The 17,732-nt window shown below is 49.3% G+C and overlaps 1 protein-coding gene across 5 annotated transcripts in view; it reads left to right on the top strand.

Annotated features, from left to right (window-relative positions):
* Positions 1–17,732, top strand: part of LOC129822054 (MAP/microtubule affinity-regulating kinase 4-like) — a 62,744-nt gene that overhangs the window by 11,881 nt on the left and 33,131 nt on the right. For all 5 annotated transcript variants that reach the window (XM_055879922.1, XM_055879926.1, XM_055879925.1 and 2 more), the window contains exons 2-3: positions 1,878–2,075; positions 3,097–3,150. In XM_055879922.1, the coding sequence (XP_055735897.1) occupies positions 1,878–2,075; positions 3,097–3,150 (252 nt within the window). The remainder of the gene's footprint in view (positions 1–1,877; positions 2,076–3,096; positions 3,151–17,732) is intronic.

Raw genomic sequence — 17,732 nt, 5'->3', positions numbered from 1 at the left:
TCCTGCAGGCGCCCGGCCCGCCACAAGGAGTTGCTAGAGCGGGATGAGCCAAGTAAAGCCCCTCCGGCCAAACCCTCCCCTAACCCGGACGATGCTGGGCCAACTGTGCGCCGCCCCATGAGAGTCCCGGTCACGGCCGGTAATGACGTGTGTGTTTTAAAGAAAGACAGTTGGTCTCAGTCAGGCAGCGGGATCTCTCCTGGGAATGAGTGTGCACTATTCTGTCGGAAGGTTATACACTATGCCTTCCCTGTGCTAGCCTGGCTGTGGTCTTAAGCTGGGAACTGGTTGTGCTTAGGGATACTGATGAGTTTGTGGGCCTCACCCCGCCTGCATCTGTCTTTTCAATCTCACGTCTATCTCTCTGGGTGCATTGAATAGTCCTTTGAGGACGTTTTTGACAGGTAGCAAGGAAAACCGCTTTCAGATTTATTGAATGATCAAGGGAAGGACGCTCTATTAGTCCTTACCTACGTTAGTTTGCCATGGATGAATATAAGTATTCTTTGCGGAAGCGTTGTTGATTAATGTCGTCATAACTCCGCCTAAACATAATGTCGTGGTTTGACTGTTTAAACTAATTTCGGGACGTTCTCTGAAACGTTGGTGTAACACGAATTTATATACCACAAAATCATAATTATCTTCGTTATAGTGAGTTCCTCCGTAAATATGGATACATAGTCAAATGTTACTTCATTCATGATTTATAATTCAGTTTATAGACATCAAAGTGAACGAGGAGTAAATGGGGACGGTTTGATTCATTCAAACGCGATCCTCTTCTCGCTTTTCCTTTTCCTACCCGCTTTACCTTGAACACTGTGACCTTTTCAAATTAGGTCACGGTAAAGTCACTAGGAAAGGAAAAAGGTCACATCTTAGAAACCACCCGAATGCACCCCCCTCCTGCCCTATTCCGTTAGGGGCCCCACATGTCCCTCACCACACCTCACCTAAATTATTCAGTTGATGAAAAATATTTTAACCTTGTCCCGCCACTTCTCCCTCTCTTTTTCTTAATTCTCCTGCATTGGCACTGTATCATAAAGTCATTAGTGACACTACGTTGTAAAGTGTAATCTCTCTGAAATGACACTGTTGCTTCAGAAAACCCATGCTGTGACTCTTATCCAAACTATTCTCAAAATGTCGATAGTTATTTGAAATGATTCTACCAAATGCTGTCATAGATTGTGTTATCCAATCTCTCCGTTTATGCTTTGTTGACATGGAACATGCTGCAATGGGTAACCCAACGAGCCAGGGCTCTGTGTAGGAGGAATGTTGAGCCGTCATGTCGCGTTGGCGTGTGAACGCAGCTTGCCGTGCGCTACAGTGTAGTGTGGAGCATTCCAGAGCAGATCGATTAGGAGATGCCAAATTGGGCCACGACACTCGTTTCTATTCTATGACCTGAGGAGCATGCGTGTGAAGAATGCCAGCAATGTGGGATGGAATGAGATTAGCTGCCTTCCTTGGCTTCCATAGGCCTCATGAGCCACTGCTAACCCATACGTGTTAATGTGTTAGCCTGTTAGCTAGCTTGGTGCTGCTCAGTATTTACTATCAGCCCAATAGCGTTCTCTAATCCCATCAACAGGTTTTTCTCAACCGACACTGATGGCCACTCAACAATCGACATGAACAATTCCATTACACAAAACCATTACAAATGTTGCCTTTGGTAGTTTCAGACGTGTAGACATTTGGGGGTTCTAGATCACCAGAATTCCTTCGATGATGTGTGCTTAAATCACTTGTATGTGTTCTAGAATCATCTATTGGCCCAGAATGTGATTTCACGCCATTGATGTCAAGATGCGATGCAGCTAGATTGTTTTGCATTTTGTTTATGACCCCTCTCTCTTTCCCAGCATACCTCTCTCTCGACGAGCCGCTCGGAGAAGAGCACCGGTTGGTCGAGCAGATCACTTGGAGCACGATGCCGGAACTCTATCGCTTCATGTTCGGACGAGCAGCCACACATCGGCAACTACCGTCTGCTCAAGACCATCGGCAAGGGCAACTTCGCCAAGGTCAAGCTGGCCAGGCACATCTTGACGGGCAAAGAGGTGAGACTGGACTGAGCTGGAGGTGTAGATGGGCTAGACTGAGGGGTGAGGCTTGACTGGGCTGGGGGGCTGGAGGTGTAGATGGGCTAGACTGAGGGGTGAGGCTTGACTGGGCTGGGGGGCTGGAGGTGTAGATGGGCTAGACTGAGGGGTGAGGCTTGACTGGGCTGGGGGGCTGGAGGTGTGGATGGGCTAGACTGAGGGGTGAGGCTTGACTGGGCTGGGGAGCTGGAGGTGTAGATGGGCTAGACTGAGGAGTGAGGCTTGACTGGGCTGAGGGGGTGGGGGTGTGGATGGGCTAGACTGAGGGGTGAGGCTTGACTGGGCTGGGGAGCTGGAGGTGTAGATGGGCTAGACTGAGGGGTGAGGCTTGACTGGGCTGGGGAGCTGGAGGTGTAGATGGGCTAGACTGAGGGGTGAGGCTTGACTGGGCTGGGGAGCTGGAGGTGTAGATGGGCTAGACTGAGGGGTGAGGCTTGGGTAAAGAAGTCGGGACTTGACTGAAGAATGGGGTTAGGCTGGTAGGAATAGTGCACACGGCCAATGAGGGTTGTAATAGGCAAATTGACAGGCTGGTTGTGGTGAGAGCATGGAATATATGGGATGGATGGATGGTAGTTGTAGTTTTAGAGATGATCCCTTACATTTTGGACAGAACAAGACTGGGTTTGTCCTAGTCTGTCATGACTTTTAAGGCCTTTGTAGTTGTAAACATAATTTAACGTTAGCCCAAGTCATGACCCACATTTTTAGGTGTATAATTACACATGATTGCCATAAAGTTCAACCTAATGACATGGAATGGGATCATTTGGAGGGCAGTGTGTAGTGAACCACATACATTTACAGTCCTAGTCTCACTCACACTTTGACCGAGACAAATCACGCTGTTAAGCCATTTATGGGGCCTTATGGCCTGTTGGTTTGTTTTGGAGTTTGAGCTTTGAGATCTACTAATGCTCTTGAATATGTCACTGTTTTGGTATCACTGATCGTAATGATTTGTCTCTCGCCGTTTCAGGTTGCAATAAAGATCATTGACAAAAACCAGCTCAACCCGACCAGCCTACAGAAGGTGAGTGCTGTTATGTGGTTGTCATGAGAAACAGTTTGGAGATGCAATGATTAAAGGTATTTTCCGGCAACGAGGCCTAACAAAGCATGCGACGTCACACAGTTTTGCAAGACACAAACAGCATCAAGAGGCATTGAGAACCATTCTCTTCATGTCATTTGAGATAATGATGGTTAGCTTGAATGTAACAGCTTGAATGTAACCTTCCTAACGTCATGGTTTTTGTTTTGATATTGACTATATTATGCTGACCTGCGCTCTATCTGCACTCTATTCCTACACAGCTGATAACTTTCTCAACACCTAGGCTACTATCTAGGCTAAACAACTAGGCTAATATCAATATACCGTGACAGGAAGTGGACTCCTGTGTGATTGTTTTAGTGGACATTTGGCCAGTGAGATGATGCAATGACCTGACCTTTGACCTAGTTCTAAGTTCTAGGAGGCTTATAGTGTCTGGGATGGTTTGATGGTTTTGCTGCGGTACTTGCTATCCAGAATCCTTGGGGTGTCCCTACCCCATTGAAGTTTAAATTTAAAATGGTTATTGTTAGTGTAATGGTTGGGGTAAGGCAGGGATTCCCAAACTCGGTCCTCGGGACCCCAAGGGGTGCACGTTTTGGTTTTTGCCCTCGCACTACTCAGGTGATTAAAATAATCAACTAAACACCAAGCTTTGATAATTTGAATCAGCTGTGTAGTGTTAGGACAAAAAACTCAAATGTGCACCCCTTGGGGTCCCGAGGACCGAGTTTGGGAAACACTGGGGTAGGTGTCAGGGTTTAGGGTAGGGACATCCCAAGGATCCCGGATTGCACTAATAATTTTGCTGCATACATACCAGTGATTTCAGGGCCATTTAAAGGGGAAGTTCGGGATTTTACCATTTGGATTTGAGATGGTTCCTAACTGTGAAAGTAGTCTATTTCTCAGATACAGGAGAAACTGTTATCCATTGGAGATGTAGCGATTTACACGCGGCACCTTCAGCATTCTAATGCTAAAATGCCTTGCATGATATTAGGCTTTATTAGTTGAACCTATGTCATTTGCTAGGTTATTGTTATCTATGCTCTGTTTAAAGCGCGGCTTGGCGGGTCATGTTTCGGAGGACACATGACTCGACCGTCGCCTCTCCCGAGCCCGTTGGGGAGTTGCAGCCATAAGACAAGATCGTAATAACGAAATTGGGAAGAAAAAGGGGGTAAAAATTACACAAAAAAACGAATAAAAAAGTAATCTACTGGAGACACAACTCTCCTCTGGCTCTACCTGCTGATTTGTCAGGTTCACCATCAGCAATAGTTTTGGTCGTTTTGCTTTAAACAATCAATGTATATGGTCATTTCTTTTATATACAGGATAAAGTTGATCATTTCATAACAAGCACAGCAATCACATGTGCGAGGCGGAACTGCATAGCCGACGCGAGAGGAGAAGAGAAGATCACTCCATAAAAACTTCCAAACAGTCATAGCCATTCAATTTTGAGTTTGGGGTGACGTCCAAAATTGTGCTATATATTCACTGGCTTTGTCATAGCTAATTTGTAAACAATAAATATTGATACATTACTAGCTAAAACACTTCAACTGCAAAAATGACAAGTTAATTAGTAGGTGATCGTGATTTCAGAACCAAAGTGGGGGGACAAAAAACAGTCTACATTGCCCCAATAATCTGATAGTGGTAATGGGGTTGTAGATGCCTAGCCTCCCTTATGGCACTGCTCAGGTGCCTACAGTACATACAGCAAAGACATACATCATTTACACACCACACAAACACACACACATTCTCTAATCGCACCCAATCGTTTCAAACCAAAACATGTCGTTCCTGTATCGGAGTCCATGTATTTAGATGCATATTGAATCTTCTTAAAAGGGAAATATGCACATCCCTATAATTCCATAGTTCTGTTTTCTCTAAACAGCCATTACAAACTTCAGCTAACTTTAGCCACCACTAGCTACAAATCTATGGGAGTGATGGGGGCAATGATTTTGGAACATTGACAAATATGCAATGATAATGTTGCTGTCCATAGGCCTACATGAGAGAGAACTGTAGGACTGTGCTGCTGTATCATGTGTTGCCCCTCAGTGGAACTAAGTGGATTTCTATTTAAGCATGGCGCGATGCACATAACTGTCCAGTGTGCTCAGAGATCACGGGCAGACGGAGCCTATGTATAGATTCATTGCATAGAGAAGCTGTAATCAGATTAGTATGCTGGCCCGACCTCGTATGGCTGTAGTAGGCTTTCTTCAGACAAAACCAATGTAGGACAGAGACATGTATTGAATCGTGTATGTATGTCCCTCCTCGTTTTGAGGCAATTGAACAGCAGGTTTGAGCTTGGTTTGACCACACATCATACAGGCTTATTCCCATTGTACCCTATTATTCCCTTATTCCCTTTTGTACCCTATTCCCTAAAGTGCATTCGGAAACTATTCAGACCCCTTGACTTTTTCTACATTTTGCTACATTACAGCCTTGTTCTAAAATGGATTTAAAAACAAATAATCCTCATCAATCTACACATAATACCCCATAATGACAACGCGAAAACAGGTTTGTTGAAATATATTAAAAAGAAAAGACAGAAATACCTTGTTTACGTAAGTATTCAGACTCTTTGCTATGAGTCTCAAAATTGAGCTTTGGTGCATCCTGTTTCCATTGATCATCCTTGAGATGTTTCTACAACTTGATTGGAGTCCACCTGGGGTAAATTCAATTGATTGGACATAATTTAGATTGGCACACACCTGTCTATATAAAGTCCCACAGTTGACAAAGCATGTCAGAGCAAAAACAAAGCCATGAGGACGAAGGAATTGTCTGTAGAGCTCCGAGACAGGATTGTGTCGAGGCACAGACCTGGGGAAAGGTACCAAAAATGTCTGCAGCATTGAAGGTCCCCAAGAATACAGTGGGTTCCATCATTCTTAAATGGAAGAAGTTTGGAACTGTCACGATCGTGTGGAGGAGAGACGGACCAACACGCAGCTTTAGGAAAATAAGCCATCTTCATTTATTTGATGACGAAGGAAAAACGAAACAAAAACACTTAAACACTAAACAAAACAAGAAAACGATCGTGAAGCTAAATAACGATGTGCACACACAGGCTACAAACGTTTAACATAGACAGACTTAGTACGACGAACTGACATAACACACGCAGAACGAACGAACTAGTACTTACTACAAAAACGCACGAACAAACCGAAACAATCCCGTATGGTGTAACATCGACACAGACAGGAGACAATCACCCACAAACAAACAGTGAGAACACCCTACCTAAATATGACTCTTAATTAGAGGAGAACGCAAAACACCTGCCTCTAATTAAGAGCCATACCAGGCAACCAAAAACAACATAGAAACAGATAACATAGACTGCCCACCCAAAACACATGCCCTGACCTAAACACATACAAAAACAACCTAAAACAGGTCAGGACCGTTACAGAACCCCCCCCTCAAGGTGCGAACGCCGGGCGCACCAGCACAAAGTCCAGGGGAGGGTCTGGGTGGGCAGTTGACCACGGTGGTGGCTCCGGCTCTGGACGCTGTCCCCACACCACCATAGTCACTCCCCGTTTCTGTCTTCCCCTCCCAATGACCACCCTAAAACTCACATCCCCTAAATAAACGGCCAGCACCAGGAGAAGGGGCAGCACCGGGACAAGGGGCAGCACCGGGACAAGGGGCAGCACCAGGATAAAGGGCAGCACCGGGACAAGGGGCAACACCGGGACAAGGGGCAACACCGGGACAAGGGGCAGGTCCCGGCTGATATACTCTGGTAGATCCTGGCTGAGGGACTCTGGCAGGTCTATGCAGGCTGACGGCTCTCGACGCTCATGGCGGGCTGACGGCTCTCGACGCTCATGGCGGGCTGACGGCTCTCGACGCTCATGGCGGGCTGACGGCTCTCGACGCTCATGGCGGGCTGACGGCTCTCGACGCTCATGGCGGGCTGACGGCTCTCGACGCTCATGGCGGGCTGACGGCTCTCGACGCTCATGGCGGGCTGACGGCTCTCGACGCTCATGGCGGGCTGACGGCTCTCGACGCTCATGGCGGGCTGACGGCTCTCGACGCTCATGGCGGGCTGACGGCTCTCGACGCTCATGGCGGGCTGACGGCTCTCGACGCTCATGGCGGGCTGACGGCTCTCGACGCTCATGGCTCTCTGACGGCTCTGGCTGCTCATGGCTCGCTGGCGGCTCTGGCAGATCCTGTCTGGTTGGCGGCTCTGGCAGATCCTGTCTGGTTGGCGGCTCTGGCAGATCCTGTCTGGTTGGCGGCTCTGGCAGATCCTGTCTGGTTGGCGGCTCTGGCAGATCCTGTCTGGCGGGCGGCTCTAGCGGCTCCTGTCTGGCGGGCGGCTCTAGCGGCTCCTGTCTGGCGGACGGCTCTGTAGGCTCATGGCAGACGGGCGGCTTTGCAGGCTCATGGCAGACGGATGGCTCAGACGGCGCTGGGGAGACGGATGGCTCAGATGGCGCTGGGGAGACGGATGGCTCAGATGGCGCTGGGGAGACGGATGGCTCTGGCCGGATACGGCGCACTGTAGACCTGGTGCGTGGTGCCGGAACTGGAGGCACCGGGCTAAGGATAAGCACCTTCCTACTAGTGCGGGGAGCAGGGACAGGGCACACTGTACTCTCAAAGCCCACTCTATACCTGATGCGAGGTACCGGCACTGGTGACACCGGGCTGAGGACAAGCACATCAGGATTAGTAGGGGGAGAAGATACAGTGTGTACAGGGCTCTGGAGACGCACAGGAGGCTTTGTGCGTGGTGCCGGAACTGGAGGCACCGAACTGGATACACGCACTACAGAGAGAGTGCGTGGAGGAGGAACTGGGCTCAGGAGACGCACAGGTAGCCTAGTGCGTAGTGTAGGCACTGTAGGTACTAGGCTGGGGCGGGGAGGTGGCGCCGGAAATACCGGACCGTGGAGGCGTACTGGCACTCTTGAGCATTGAGCCTGCCCAACCTTACCTGGTTGAATGCTCCCGGTCGCCCGACCAGTACGGGGAGGTGGAATAACCCGCACCGGCCTATGTAGGCGAACCGGGGAAACCATGCGTAAGGCCGGTGCCATGTATGCCGGCCCGAGGAGACGCACTGGAGACCAGACGCGTTGAGCCGGCCTCATGACACCTGGCTCAATACCCAATCTAGCCCTACCAGTGCGGGGAGGTGGAATAACCCGCACTGGGCTATGCACTCGTACAGGAGACACCGTGCGCTCTACTGCGTAACACGGCGCCTGCCCGTACTCCCGCTCTCCACGGTAAGCCTGGGAAGTGGGCGCAGGTGTCCTACCTGCCCTTGGCCCACTACCTCTTAGCCCCCCCCCCAAGAAATTTTTGGGTGTTACTTACGGGCTTCCAGCCTTGTCTCCGTGCTGCCTCCTCATATCGCCTCCTCTCGGCTTTAGCTGCCTCCAGCTCTTCACGAGGAAGGCGATATTCTCCCGGTTGTGCCCACGGCCCCTTACCATCCAGTATCTCCTCCCATGTCCACGAATCCTGTGTAGGTGGGTCCTGTTGCCGCTTTCCATGCCGCTTGGTCCTGTAATGGTGAGTAGTTCTGTCACGATCGTGTGGAGGAGAGACGGACCAACACGCAGCTTTAGGAAAATAAGCCATCTTCATTTATTTGATGACGAAGGAAAAACGAAACAAAAACACTTAAACACTAAACAAAACAAGAAAACGATCGTGAAGCTAAATAACGATGTGCACACACAGGCTACAAACGTTTAACATAGACAGACTTAGTACGACGAACTGACATAACACACGCAGAACGAACGAACTAGTCCTTACTACAAAAACGCACGAACAAACCGAAACAATCCCGTATGGTGTAACATCGACACAGACAGGAGACAATCACCCACAAACAAACAGTGAGAACACCCTACCTAAATATGACTCTTAATTAGAGGAGAACGCAAAACACCTGCCTCTAATTAAGAGCCATACCAGGCAACCAAAACCAACATAGAAACAGATAACATAGACTGCCCACCCAAAACACATGCCCTGACCTAAACACATACAAAAACAACATAAAACAGGTCAGGACCGTTACAGGAACCACAGAGACTCCTCCTAGAGCTGGCCACCTGGTAAAACTAAGCAATCGGGGGAGAAGAGCCTTGGTCAGGGAGGTGACCAACAACCCGATGGTCACTCTGACAGAGCTCCAGAGTTCCTCTGGAGATGGGAGAACCTTCCAGAAGGACAACCATCTCTGCAGCACTCCACCAATCAGGCCTTTATGGTATAGTGGTCAGACGGAAGCCACTCCTCAGTAAGAGGCACATGACAGCCCGCTTGGAGTTTGCCAAAAGGCACCTAAAGGACTCAGACCATGAGAAACAAGATTATCTGGTCTGATGAAACCAAGAACTCTTTGGCCTGAATGCTAAGAATCAAGTCTACTCCAGAGTACTCAGGACCTCAGACTGGGGCGAAGGTTCACCTTCCAACAGGACAACGACCCTAAGCACACAGCCAAGACAACGCAGGAGTGGCTTTGGGACAGGTCTCTGACTGTCCTTGAGTGGCCCAGCCATATCCCGGACTTGAACCCGATCAAACATCTCTGGAGAGACCTGAAAATAGCTGTGCAGCGACGCTCCCAATCCAACCTGACAGAACTTGAGAGGATCTACAGAGAAGAATGGGAGAAACTCCCCAAATACAGGTGTGCCAAGCTTGTAGCATCATACCCAAGAAAGCTTGAGGCTGTAATCAATGCCAAAGGTGCATCAACAAAGTACTGAGTAAAGGGTCTGAATACTTATGTAAATGGGATTTTTATTTTTTTTTATTTTTAAGAAATGTGCTAAAATTTCTAAACAGTGTTTGCTTTGTCATTATGGAGTATTGTGTTTAGATTGATGAGGGAAAACAACGATTTGTGGAACAACATGTGGAAAAAAGTGAAGGGGTCTGAATGCTTTCCGAATGCACTGTATAGTGGACTATATAGGGAATAGGGTGCCATTTGAGACGCAACTCCAGTCACCCATCATAATCAGTCCAGTTGCTACTGAGAGGGTCCATATGTGCTGATGAGCATGGTGAGGCATTCACACCTCCCATGTGAGAATTGATGCAGATGACATCACACTCATGCTTCCCTGTTGCTAGGCGAACATGTTTTGATCAACCATCTTCTCACAGACATCTGACGAGGTGATCTTTGTCTGTTGCACATATTCAGACCAAACCGTCATCTGTTGACCAAACTTTAGCCTCGTTGTGCTTCCACCCTGTCAGCACAACAGGAGCAGGCTCTTACTTAGGACAATTGAATCCATTTAAAACACACAGCTATCGATTGTGGCTCTGTGTAAGGTATTATTTGTCAGCCGCGGATACAGATATGGCTGGCACCAACCACTGCAAATTATACTGTTCACAATTAGTTAGCTACTATCGCTTTGCGCTTTGTAAGGTTAACATATTTGTAGACGTTTTGTAATTGTTGCAAGAAACTCCCGTCTTCAAGTTTTCAGTGATCAAGTGGCCACCATAGGGTTAAATAGGTTTCGATTAGTATATCCATTTTGGACTTTTAAAGTAGTTATATACTGTAGCCATTGATTCTTGAAGAATATATCTTTTAAATGGCGGCTGGTCCAGGCTGCGTCCCAAATGGCACCCTGTTCCCTATATAGTGCACTACTTTTGTTGGGAATAGAGGGCCATTAACGATGCACCCCCAGTGTTGAGTGGTTGCCTGGTGGGGACTGGGGATGGATGCAGGCAGGGAGGGAGGAGGACGGGGGGCATTTTGTGATCTCTGCATGCAGAGGTGCACTGGTGGATGGATACTGCTGCAGTAGCGCAACGGGCAGACGGTTGTCATGTCAGCACTATTCTCCTCACATTCAGGACACACTAGACCAGAGCACCAGGTGACACTCTCTCTCTCTCTCTCTCTCTCTCTCTCTCTCTCTCTCTCTCTCTCTCTCTCGTATTGCAACACTCCCCTGTCCCACCCTGTCTTTTTTTCGCCCTCCCTCTCTCATCGCACACTCTGACCTCCTCTCTATTAGTCACCTGCCCCACTTTATTCCTACTTTTTTTATTGCCTCCCTCCCTCCCTTCTCTCTTCAGGCGATGCAGGGTAACCACAGATGTACTCTCTGGTGTCTCTCTGGAGGCTGGGCCCCACACATTAGCTAGTGTCCCACACCCAAGCGGCGGCAGGTGATTTAAGGGCCCAGGCTCCGCCCCCTCCCAGCCAGCTGCCATGCTGCAGTACTCTTGGGGTAATCTGGTTGCAATCTGCAGGCTTTAATCTGACATTGACAGCTGGGCAGCAGCAGCAATGCTCCATGTTGGCCCACCGCCCCCCCAAACTCACTCACTCTCCCTCTAATCCCATTAGGGACTGCATGGGGGATCCCCGGCAGCTGAAACACACACACACACACACAGTGTATTTTCCCAGCAGCTTCAGCATGGTCCACAGAGCCATGAGCAGGACAGACACTTGCACCCATCCTTAAACAACCGCTTCATGTATCTGAAACACCCCCAACCACTTACCAACCCATGCCTATCTCATATCCCTAAATTCTAACCCCCCCCCCTTGTCTCATCTACTTCTCCCCTTTCAACCTCCCACCCCCTATGTCTCCTTCTTACCCCACCCCTCACTCTACCTCTCACTCATTCCCAGTCCCGACCTCTGACCTATCTCACACCAGGCCCTTTAACTTTAAACCCCGATATCCATCTCTCAGTGATAGGCCTCCACCTCCATGTCTCCAACCACCCCATCCTTCACATCACTTCTGTCCCTCACATCTCACCCACCCTTTAGCCTTTCTGTACCCCCATTCACCTCATCTTCCACCTCTCTCTCTGGTCTTTATTTATTTTATTTAACCTTTATCTGGAGGATGTCAAGATTTTCTCAAGCTTTGTCATGAGTGTGTGTGTGTGTGTGGGGGGGGGGGGGGGGGGGGGGGGCGTGTAATCCTTGACCGTGTAGGGCCCCTTCAAAAGAGTCTGGTGCTACTTTAAGAACCTAAAGGGATTCGGGAGGCAGCCATCCGGCGCTGGGAGAGGGATGCAGGCAGGGACGAGGCGGGAGGGGTTGTTATCCCTCTATCAGGCCCCTTCAGTCAGGAGCAGCATTCCAGACAGACGAACAATGGGGACAGCCGAACCTAGAGGGGGTGGGGGCCTCCAGGGGGCCAGGGTACTGGAGCTGGGATCCTGAGAAAGCAAGCGACAATGAGATGAGGCAGAACCAAAGAGCACAGACGGAGTGTGTGTGTGTGCCCGCGTTGGTGTGTGTGTGTATTGTAGAGAACGGGATATTTTATTTGTATTTATTTAAACTTTATTTAACTAGGCAAGTAAGTTAAAACCTGGGCCATGCTGGGCCAATTGTGTGCCGCATTATGGGACTCCCAATCACGGCCGGATGTGATGCAGCCTAGAATCGAACCAGGGACTGCAGTGACGCCTCTAGCACTGAGATGCAGTGCCTTAGCCCGCTGCGGCACTCGAGATAAGGATGCTGCCTGACAGTATGTTTGTGTATCAGAGTGTAGTGGGTATCATTAAGATATTAAAGGAATTAATACAGATGGGGGCGGGATATTATCCCACACTGTTGAAGGATGATGGGAAGAGAGGTTTTCATTCTGTTCATCCAGGGGTCAGAATATATGCAGTAATCCAGTTTTATGAATTGCTGCCCGTGGAGTGCGTCCTAAATGGCACCCTATTCCCTTCAGAAAGTATTCATACTCCTTGACTTTTTCCACACTTTGTTGTGTTACAGCCTGAATTTAAAATGGATTCAATTGAGATTTTGTATGTAATAGCTGTCGCTCTCCTCATCCTCGGATGAGGTGAGGAGAGAAGGATCTTCTGACCAATATGCGGAGTTAGGGAAATATGCCATCTTTATTTATAACGAAAACTGATGACACGAAAACAAACACTTTAACAAACTACAAAATAAGAAAACGACGTACAACGGAACCTGAACATAAACTCACATCAACAAACGTAAACTCACGAACAGGAACGTACATCAAAACGAACGAACAGCTAAACAGCTCCAAAAGTGAATACATCGAACATAACGAAGACATCACAGGAGACAATCACCCACAAACACACAGTGATAATGCCCTACCTAAATATGACTCTTGATTAGAGGAAAATGCAAACCACCTGCCTCTAATCAAGAGCCATACCAGGCAAACCGAAACCAACATAGAAACAGGTAACATAGACTGCCCACCCAAAACACATGCCCTGACCATAAACACATAAAAACTAACATAAATAGGTCAGGACTGTTACAGTACCCCCCCCCCAAGGTGCGAACGCCGGGCGCACCAGCACAAAGTCCAGGGGGGGGTCCGGGTGGGCAGTTGACCACGGTGGTGGTTCCGGTTCAGGACGCTGTCCCCGTACCACCATAGTCACTCCCCTCTTCTTTCTACCCCTTCCATTGACCACCCAAACATTACCTTCCCCTAAATAAACAGCTAGCACCGGAACAAGGGGCAGCACCGGGACAAGGGGTAGCACCGGGACAAGGGGCAGCACAACAACAAGGGGCAGCACCAGGATAAGGACCATCACCGGGATAAGGGGCAGCACCGGGACAAGGGGCAGCACCGGGACAAGAGGCAGCACCGGGACAAGGGGCAGCACCGGGACAAGGGGCAGCACCGGGACAAGGGGCAGCACCGGGACAAGGGGCAGCACCGGGACAAGGGGCAACACCGGGACAAGGGGCAGATCCCGGCTGAAGGACTCTGGCAGGTCCTGTTTGGACGGCTCTGGCAGGTCCATGCAGGCTGACGGCTCTCGACGCTCATGGCAGACTGACGGCTCTCTACGCTCATGGCAGGCTGACGGCTCTCGACGCTCATGGCAGGCTGACGGCTCTCGACGCTCATGGCAGGCTGACGGCTCTCGACGCTCATGGCAGGCTGACGGCTCTCGACGCTCATGGCGCTCTGACGGCTCTGGCTGCTCATGGCTCTCTGACGGCTCTGGCTGCTCATGGCTCACTGACGGCTCTGGCTGCTCATGGCTCTTTGACGGCTCTGGCTGCTCATGGCTCTCTGACGGCTCTGGCTGCTCATGGCTCTCTGACGGCTCTGGCTGCTCATGGCTCTCTGACGGCTCTGGCTGCTCATGGCTCGCTGGCGGCTCTGGCAGATCCTGTCTGATTGGCGGCTCTGGCAGATCCTGTCTGGTTGGCGGCTCTGGCAGATCCTGTCTGGTTGGCGGCTCTGGCAGATCCTGTCTGGCGGGCGGCTCTGGCAGATCCTGTCTGGCGGGCGGCTCTAGCGGCTCCTGTCTGGCTGACGGCTCTAGCGGCTCCTGTCTGGCGGATGGCTCTGTAGGCTCATGGCAGACGGGCGGCTTTGCAGGCTCATGGCAGACGGGCGGCTTTGCAGGCTCCTGGCAGACGGATGACTCAGATGGCGCTGGGGAGACGGATGGCTCAGATGGCGCTGGGGAGACGGATGGCTCAGATGGCGCTGGGGAGACGGATGGCTCAGATGGCGCTGGGGAGACGGATGGCTCAGATGGCGCTGGGGAGACGGATGGCTCTGGCCGGATCCGGCGCACTGTAGACCTGGTGCGTGGTGCCGGAACTGGAGGCACCGGGCTAATGATAAGCACCTTCCTACTAGTGCGTGGAGCAGAGACAGGGCAGACTGAACTCTCAAAGCGTACTCTATACCTGGTGCGTGGTACCGGCACTGGTGGCACCTGGCTGAGGGCACGCACCTCAGGACTAGTACGGGGAGAAGTGACAGTGTGTACAGGACTTGGGAGACGCACAGGTGGCTTAGTGCGTGGGGCCGGAACTGGAGGCACCGAACTGGATACACGCACTATAGGGAGAGTGCGTGGAGGAGGAACAGGGCTCTGGAAATGCACTGGTAGCCTAGTGCGTAATATAGGCACTGTAGGTACTAGGCTGGGGCGGGGAGGTGGCGCCGGAAATACCGGACCGTGCAGGCGTACTGGCTCTCTTGAGCATTGAGCCTGCCCAACCTTACCTGGTTGAATGCTCCCGGTCGCCCGCCCAGTACGGGGAGGTGGAATAACCCGCACCGGGCTGTGTAGGCGAACCGGGGAAACCCTGCGTAAGGCAGGTGCCATGTATGCCGGCCCGAGGAGACGCACTGGAGACCAGACGCGTTGAGCCGGCCTCATGACACCTGGCTCAATGCCCAATCTAGCCCTACCAGTGCGGGGAGGTGGAATAACCCGCACTGGGCTATGCACACGTACAGGAGACACCGTGCGCTCTACTGCGTAACACGGTGTCTGCCCGTACTCCCGCTCTCCACGGTTAGCCTGGGAAGTGGGCGCAGGTCTCCTACCTGCCCTTGGCCCACTACCCTTTAGCCCCCCCCCCAAGAAATTTTTGGGAGTTACTCACGGGCTTTTCGGGCTTCCGTGCAAGACGTGTCCCCTCATAATTCCGGTTACGAGCTTGAATCTCCGGCTTCCATCCACGTCTCCTAGCTGCCTCCTCATACCAGCGCCGCTCCGCCTTCGCTGCTTCCAATTCCTCCTTTGGACGGCGATATTCCCCTGGTTGAGCCCAAGGTCCTCTACCGTCCAAAATCTCCTCCCAAGTCCAAAAGTCCTTGTTGCTCCGTCGATTTTTCCCATACCGCTTGGTCTCTGTATTTTGGTGGGTGATTCTGTTATAGCTGACGCTCTCCTCATCCTCGGATGAGGTGAGGAGAGAAGGATCTTCTGACCAATATGCGGAGTTAGGGAAATATGCCATCTTTATTTATAACGAAAACTGATGACACGAAAACAAACACTTTAACAAACTACAAAATAAGAAAACGACGTACAACGGAACCTGAACATAAACTCACATCAACAAACGTAAACTCACGAACAGGAACGTACATCAAAACGAACGAACAGCTAAACAGCTCCAAAAGTGAATACATCGAACATAACGAAGACATCACAGGAGACAATCACCCACAAACACACAGTGATAATGCCCTACCTAAATATGACTCTTGATTAGAGGAAAATGCAAACCACCTGCCTCTAATCAAGAGCCATACCAGGCAAACCGAAACCAACATAGAAACAGGTAACATAGACTGCCCACCCAAAACACATGCCCTGACCATAAACACATAAAAACTAACATAAATAGGTCAGGACTGTTACATTGTATCACTGGTCTAAACACAATACCCCATAATGTCAGAGTGGAGTTATGTTTTTCAAAACTGTTACAAATTAATTTTAAAAAATGAAAAACTGAAATGTCTTGAGTCAATAAGTATTCAACCCCTTTGTTATGGCAAGCCTAAATAAGTTCAGGAGTAAACGTTTGCTTATTAACAAGTCACATAATAAGTTGCATTGACTCAAAAACACTCAATAATAGTGTTTAACATTATTTTTGAATGACTACCTCATCTCTGTACCCCAGACAATTATCTAAGATCTTTTAGTCGAGCAGTGAATTTCAGACACAGATTCAACCACGAAGACCAGGGAGGTATTCCAATACCTCACAAAGAAGGGCACCTATTGGTAGATGAAAAAAAGAAAAGCTGGCATTTAATATCCCTTTGAGCATGGTGAAGTTATTAATTACACTTTGGATGGTGTATCAATACACCTAGTCAGACACAGGCGTCCTTCCTAACTCAGTTGTCGGAGAGGAAGGAAACCACTCAGGGATTTTACCATGAGGCCAATGGTGACTTTAAAACAGTTACTTAGTTTAATGGCTGTGATAGGAGAAAACTGAGGATGGATCAACAACATTGTAGTTACTACACAATACTAACCTAAAAGACAGAGTGAAAAGATGGAAGCATTTACAGAATACAAATATTCCAAAACATGTATCCTGTTTGCAACAAGGCACTATAGTAAAACTGAAGAAAACAAATGTGGCATAGAAATTAACTTTGTCCTGAATACAAAGTGTTATGTTTGGGGCAAATCCAATTCAACACATCACTGAGTACCACTCTTCATATTTTCAAGCATGGTGGTGGCTGCATCATGTTATGGGATGACTGTCATCGGCAAGGACTAGGGATTTTTTTTGTGGATAAAAATAAACTGAATAGAGCTAAGCACAGGCAAAACACTAGAGGAAACCTGGTTCAGTCTGCTTTCCAACAGACACCTGTCAGAGCTACTAGGAGTGCTGGGTGGAATGGAGTCAAACGCAGAGAGCAAAGTTAAGGTACGTGGATTTATTTTCCAATGCACGGGAAAATCATGCCCTAACACATACGGGCACATCAGAAAAGTCCAATAACACCAGACTAAACTGTTCCGAGGAAAATAACAAAATCCACTACAAGATCCTACACCAACATAACAGAAAGTAAGCCCGCACAACAGCCAGCGGGCTACCTAACCTTATATAGCCTACCCACCAAACTAAACTCAAAACAGGTGCACCCAATCAGCCCAAATTAACAGAAACCAAAAAGAAAGAAACGATGGCAGCTAGTAGGCCGGTG

The sequence above is a fragment of the Salvelinus fontinalis genome, chromosome 24 (genome assembly GCF_029448725.1).
Source record: "Salvelinus fontinalis isolate EN_2023a chromosome 24, ASM2944872v1, whole genome shotgun sequence".
NCBI lineage: Eukaryota > Metazoa > Chordata > Actinopteri > Salmoniformes > Salmonidae > Salvelinus > Salvelinus fontinalis.
This window is presented reverse-complemented; position numbering and strand designations above follow the sequence as displayed.